General features: G+C 45.8%; 1 protein-coding gene across 1 annotated transcript; it reads right to left on the bottom strand.

Annotated features, from left to right (window-relative positions):
* Window positions 1-2,356: 2,356 nt before the first annotated feature.
* LOC133893115 (NAC domain-containing protein 46-like) lies at window positions 2,357-4,280 on the bottom strand. The gene is made up of 3 exons (XM_062334079.1): window positions 3,895-4,280; window positions 3,527-3,804; window positions 2,357-3,343 (listed from the first exon to the last, which is right to left on the bottom strand). Exons 1-3 carry the CDS (start codon window positions 4,085-4,087, stop codon window positions 2,819-2,821), a joined length of 996 nt encoding a protein of 331 aa, XP_062190063.1. The 5' UTR covers window positions 4,088-4,280; the 3' UTR covers window positions 2,357-2,818.
* Between the last annotated feature and the right edge of the window lie 2,201 nt (window positions 4,281-6,481).

Consider the following 6,481-nt stretch of genomic DNA (forward strand, 5'->3'; position numbering starts at 1 on the left):
ATCGGGACCCCGCAAAGACGTGATTATATTGTCTAATAGGGTGTTGGTTTTTTCAGTGCTTGTTTTTGTTTGTTTTTCAGACGACAGCAGATCAAGTCCGACATGCGCCTCCCACTGACACCAGCTTGATGTAGCTTCTTCAATCACCCAACACACGCTGGCTCGCTCCACCTCCTCCAGTCGTCTCCGGCGGTGACCCGGCTGCCAACCCTGCTCACCACGTGCCTGCTACATCAGCGCCGCCGCTGTCGCCTTGTTGCAGCGCCAAGTTGCTGCCCATCGTCACCCCCAGCCTCCTTCTAAATCCTGCACTAAATCTAGCGGCACCTCGAAAACCCTCCTTCCCTAATTTGGTGACGTGTTCACAAGGCCACCAACGTCTGAAATATAAAAAGCGTGTGTCTAATAACACCGGTGATTGCATAATTGATCCTGAGGAAATCCGACTCCAAATCTTTTGCTAGCTCTTAGTTTCTCTCAGATCAGGGCCCAGTCTACTCTATTCCCAAGCATCAATCCGAAACACAACCGCACCTGCACATCAAGCTACTCCAACACTAGCCGGTACCATCTTATATTTATTAATTGAAGGTTCCTTTTAGTGCTTCCACGTTAATCCTAGAAAAATTCTAGAAATTCTCATAAAAAAGCAATATATCCAACCGTCGAATTGATTGATTGACTAACTGTAACCATAGATCAACAACGAAACAACATAGAAGATTAAAAAACAAATCATAGAGTCTAGCTCTAAGACTACTTCTTGCATTGTATTTTCTTCCTTTTTTGTTATAGATACCCTTTGTCCAATAAAATTATGTTAGCAATCAACATATTATCTAAATAAATTAAAATATACCAATTAAATATGCGTGTAATCAAACATTACAAAATTAAAACAACAGAACACAAACATATTACGAATTATCACATAAAAATAATATCAAAGAATTTATAATGTATTTCAAAAAAATAATATGAGATACGGTGACGACATTAAAAATAATAATAATTTCGAAAAATCAAGAAACAAATAAAAATCAATTTGCATAACACATAAAATGAAAATTATAAATTATATCTATTCACAAATAATAAACATGATTCCAATATTATGAACAAAAATTATATTTATATTTTACATTCTAATATTTAAATATAAATAGCTGATATATTTTAGCATACAACCATTATTAACATAAATATCTACAATTCAGCTGTAAACTAAATTTCTAGCATATGCAGTTGCACGGGTTGACGTGCTAGTATATACTAGAGGATCAGCAATTTTCAACAACTCATCACATGCATATACTAGGATCAGCAAGAATACCACTAGTAATCAATTCAACAAACCCAGGAGGGCCACATGCATACCCTCATAAAAAAGAAATGCTTTGTTGCGTATAACAACAGTGGCAAAGAAATTGTCCGTGAGGCGGTGATGATCTGACGAGGAATGGGATGGGATGGGAACAAGAACAGAAGTAGCTTTAAGACGAGCGGATTATGGTGAGACTACAAGAAGCAAATTTTATAGAATCTTATTTAAAAAGACTCTCGTAAGACTCTATTCACACCATACATCTTTAATGGAGATTTTTTTTTTAAAAAAACAAGATCCTATAAGAAAAAAAAAGAATAAATAAATACATATTATTACAAAACCTTATAAAATTTACTTCAAGACTTATGACCTAAGCCAACAGCCAACCCCCAACCACCTCCCACTTTTCACACTGGAACCGGGCGAAATCGATCGATTTGCGCGTGGCGCTCCCTGCCAATCCCAAGTCCGCCTGGTCTCCCGGCTCGTTCGACGATCTGGACCCGCGCCTTGCAAGCCTCGTTGCGTCGGATGGAAAGCAAGCGGTTCGGAGCCAGCAATTTGCAGGCAGGCCAAGCAAAATCACAAGCTACACCGGCGCTGGCGCCGGCCTGAACTCGCCAGGCAGATTTGGGGATTACTCCGGTCTCTCGCTCTCACTAGTTAAGACCGGCGGCTTGTGTTCGTGCGTGCTGTTGCCGGCTGCTTCTCCAACTGGATTCGATGACAAGGACTTGGCCTTGGAATCATCCAACAAGTTGGCGGGGTTGATCTGTGAACGAGAACTGACGAGGCCCCATGCTTCTTGGCCGTTTTCGCAAGGGATCATGGACGACGCTCGTCGTCTAATCAACCCACTAGAGTTGCGCCAAGACATAAACATGAGTAATCAGTGCAAATTATGGGGAATTATTGAAGGTTAAATCATCGCATGTCTAGCACGGGGAATACAATTAATGGTACATTTACAAGGGAGTACAATTATATCATTACGCTCGATCGAGCTAGCCGGCCGGACACACAATCGGATGAACCGATCAACGCTTAATGGAGTAGAGTATAGGAGTATATTATATCTGATCACTCGCCTAGTTAAATCACTAGTAATAATCTGTAGTAACATGCATGCCAATCACATGGCTATGTACACACCAACCAACCAAACAACCAACCAAGATGCGGTAACACCCTAAGATTAAGGAACCAATTCACCTGCTGGAGGCCATCATCGACTCTGGTCTGCACAAGTTGAACAGACCTGATCGTCAGCAAGCTTAGCGCGGCCTTCAATTCCCCTAAGACCATGCATCCACGCATCAACAAACTCGATCCATCGATCGCGTCAGCTAATGAACCCAAACCTCAACTGTAAGTTAATAAATCAACTAATCGGTCGAGCTGCAGCAATTAATATAACCAAATCAAACTAGTAGTGGTGTATGCCTAGCAGCTAGCTCCAACTCCGGCGAGGCCTAGCTAGCTTGATTTCAGCTAGTTCCACATGTTGGAGTAGTCCATCAGGCCGTCCGGGCACAGGTCGTCCAGCTCCAGGTACAGCTTCGACGACATGTCCGTGCCGGCGAGCCCCGTCTCGGCGCGCGACGGGCTCAGCAGCGTTGGCTCCTCCGCCTTGCAGTGCCTCCGTATCGCCTGGTCCCCGGCCTGGTGCGAGTACCCGCCGCCTGGGTTGTTCGCCGCCGGCAGGGAGAAGTAGCAGGGGTCCTGGAGCATCTGCGACTGTTTCTGCGCACCTGGCTGCTCCGCCTTCACTTGGTAGCCGCTGCTCATGCCCGCCACGGCGCCGGAGCTGGAGGTTCCGGCGGCGGCGCCCTTGAAGTCGATGAGGTCGTCGGCGAACGGCGAGTCCATGAGCGGCGGCAGCTCGGCGGTAGTTTCGAAGAAGTCGTCGAGGAACGCGAGCGAGTTGCTCCGCTCCATGCCGTCGCCGGCCGGCGCCGTTTGGCCAGCCTTGGCCGCCAAGCTTTTGTCGAACACGCGACACACGGCCCATTCATCCTGCACGCAACACGTTGAAAAGAACATCAGGGAGGGAAGAGGGGAAAAAAATGAGAGCTTGACATGTGAGCGCGTCGCGTGGTCCAGCCGCCCAGCTATGAGGCCGGCAGCTCATCATCATCCGGTACAGACAGATCATGATGAGCCAATCAAAAGGAGATGGAAAATTAAAGAAGAATTTACCTTTGCCGCGCGGGGGAGTTGAGGCGGCAGCTTGCCCTCGAGGCGGTACTCGTGCATGACCCATGGCGTCTTCTCGCCGCGGGGGGCGCGGCCGAGGTAGAAGACGAGCGTCTTCTTCATGCCGACGAGGACGCCGCCGCTGCGGAAGATCTCCTTGTCCTTGCCCGTGGCCTTCCAGTACCCTGTCGCCGTGGCGCGGTTGGTGCGCGTCCCCGTCGGATACTTGCGATCCTTGTGGCAGAAGAAGTACCACTCCTTCTCCCCCATCTTCGCCTTGCCTGCGCCGGGCATCCCACCGTCGTTAATTCGCCTCTCCCAAATCAAGAATTCAGAACTCAAGGTGGGGAATTCATTTAAAGGATTCTTACTTGGGAGATCCCACGGCTCGATCTTGTTGAGGTCCACGTCGGCGATGACGACGCAGGAGAAGAGGCGGTCGAGGGCCTTGGGGGTGAGGTAGTGGGACACCACCTCCTCGTCGGTGGGGTGGAACCGGAACCCGGGCGGCAGGTCCAGCCGCGGCTCCTCCTCGCCCTGGTTGATCACCGACACCTCCGACATGGCTGCAGCTCGATCGCTTCCCTTGCTTCAACTCCAAGCTGATGAGGCTCCAAGTTGAAGAACCTGCAGCAATGGAACTAGCTAGCTAGAAAGAGAAGTACAACTACTAATCTGCAGGGAGAAGAGGGAGGGAGGGAGCTCGATCGATGAGGTGTGAACGGAGAGGGGGATGGGTTTAGGAGAAGAGAACGGGGAGGAGGCGAGGGGTCTCTTATATAAGGTTCGAGTGGCGTGCGGGGGAAGGCACAAGCTTCTACTGTAGCAGCCGTAGCAACTTACCGGCCGCTAGCTCTCACTTGTTACTGCAATTAGGCCTGCCGGAGTAACTGCCTGCCTGTCCTAATGCTACTGATTAATTAACTTGTTAATAGAGGTACTGTATATATACACATACATACACACACTCCATCTAATGCTGTATATAGTGGATCCTTTTTAATTAGCGAGTTTGACATTTCACACAGCTGGGTTGGACGGCAGCTTTGAAAGGGCTTCCTTTGGAAAAAGAATTCATGCCACTCCGCACATACACCAGCCTGCTCTGCTTACGGTTGGAAAAAACAAGACTAGTTTTCTAAAGAGTTCGCCTCAGCTCGTTCGGGCTTGATTTTCAGAGGCTTTGGGCTGTTTGGTTATCGCCTCAGGAAGCAATTAAAATTTGATCATGTTAAAACTAGAGTCATGTTAAAATTTAACTATACCAAATAGTGTTTGGTTTTAAAACAAATCAAAATTTTGGCCAATAAAAAATTAGGATGGTCATTTTGAATGTCAAAATATTATATATCTAACTTACTATAGAAAAAAAATTAGTTAACCAATTTTTTCAGGACACGATTACATTTTAATTTTAAACTAAACATAAGCTAAATTTTTGAGAGGTGGCTCAACTCTACCTTACTCCTTGAGGGAGGCGAGAACCAAACAGGCTGCTAGTGCTTATCTTCGCGGCGAGGAAAATTCAGCACCAGAGGGAATGACTTGAACTGAATCGAATCGTGTCACTGCATCTATCTCAACATATTCTATCTAGCTCGTTGCTTTTTTGTGTGTGTGTGCGCGCTGGCAATGATTCAGCAGCGCTAGAATTTTTTTTTTCTCCTACAGTCAGTCAGCGAGCTTAATTTTAACGTGTAGTTGATTTTTTGCACAGGCCAAACCACAAGCCTGGAAATTTTTTATTTGGGAGCTATCGTTTCGGCTGTCTAATCGCGCGCCGATGAGGCATGCATCTATAAGGCCAAAAGTTCATATCCTTTTCTCACCAAGCCTCCTTGTCCTATCATTGACAGTACTGCTGCATGCCCCTACAGGAAAAAAAAAAAAGAATCGAAATGTTCAGTAATGAAAGACATGCTTTTTAAGAAACAAGTAAAGAAATATTTTAATTTGTATGCGATGGGATATTGATAACAGTTAATTTATTTTAAACTCGGTTAGCATGTTTTTTTTAATGACTAATTTGAGTTAGCAGTGTTTGGAATTAGCAAATTTTTCTCTATACGCAGAAAAATTACACACACAGAAAACATCAAATGTTTACCGAAAGTTATGGTGTGGCAGTGTATACTTACTGGACTATTTCTTGTAGAGAGCAATATTTCGAGCGAAATTAGAGATAAATACATTGGAAGGTCTGGTGAGTACGGTGGCTACACCGGATGGTGTTATTAGAAAAATTGGAAATCTTGACACCGGAAGTTCCGATGTGTTATATGTGAACTAGACCGGATGTTCTGGTGGTAGTGCTTCGGGTTGAGAATAGTGCACACACCGAATGTTTCGGTGTTCAGGCCAAAACATCTAGTGCTCAGAAAACTGTTGCGTTGTGCTCTGAATTGAATTGGATTTCAATTGAAGATTTTGATATTGAGCTAACCTAAGATGATTTGGAGAAACATGTGCTCTTATCTTATGGGTGTGTATGTAATGGATGCAACTTGGCGGTCGACGGTTGATGACCAGGGTCAAGCGGGGTGCTTGTTGACGGACAATCAAGTAGACCGGGCAGAGTCAAGGGTGATCCTAGTGATACACGTGGAGGTCAATTAAAATATGAAAGTTGAATGAAGATGGCGTGTTAACAAAGTCAAGCAAAGGGGATAGTGGTGCAAGTGACAAGGCGATCAAGGGATCGAGAGCGGAAGAGACTTGCCGACGATCAGGATCGTAAAATAGAGTACACAAGTCAAATCGGAGCGCTTGATTAAGGGGTAAACAAGGCAGTAAGTCACGCTTTGACAAGCGTGCTAGGGTTTCGCCGTTCGCCCTCAAAACCGCGGGAGTACTGGGGTCATATGGCATTATCGCGAAGCTTGCGTCGAGGCAAAGGTAAGTCGTGAAAAAGTCGTAGCCTTCCGATGGATAGAGCAAAAAACGAACTAAAATACTCTC

The sequence above is a fragment of the Phragmites australis genome, chromosome 15 (genome assembly GCF_958298935.1).
Source record: "Phragmites australis chromosome 15, lpPhrAust1.1, whole genome shotgun sequence".
In the NCBI taxonomy this organism is placed as follows: domain Eukaryota; kingdom Viridiplantae; phylum Streptophyta; class Magnoliopsida; order Poales; family Poaceae; genus Phragmites; species Phragmites australis.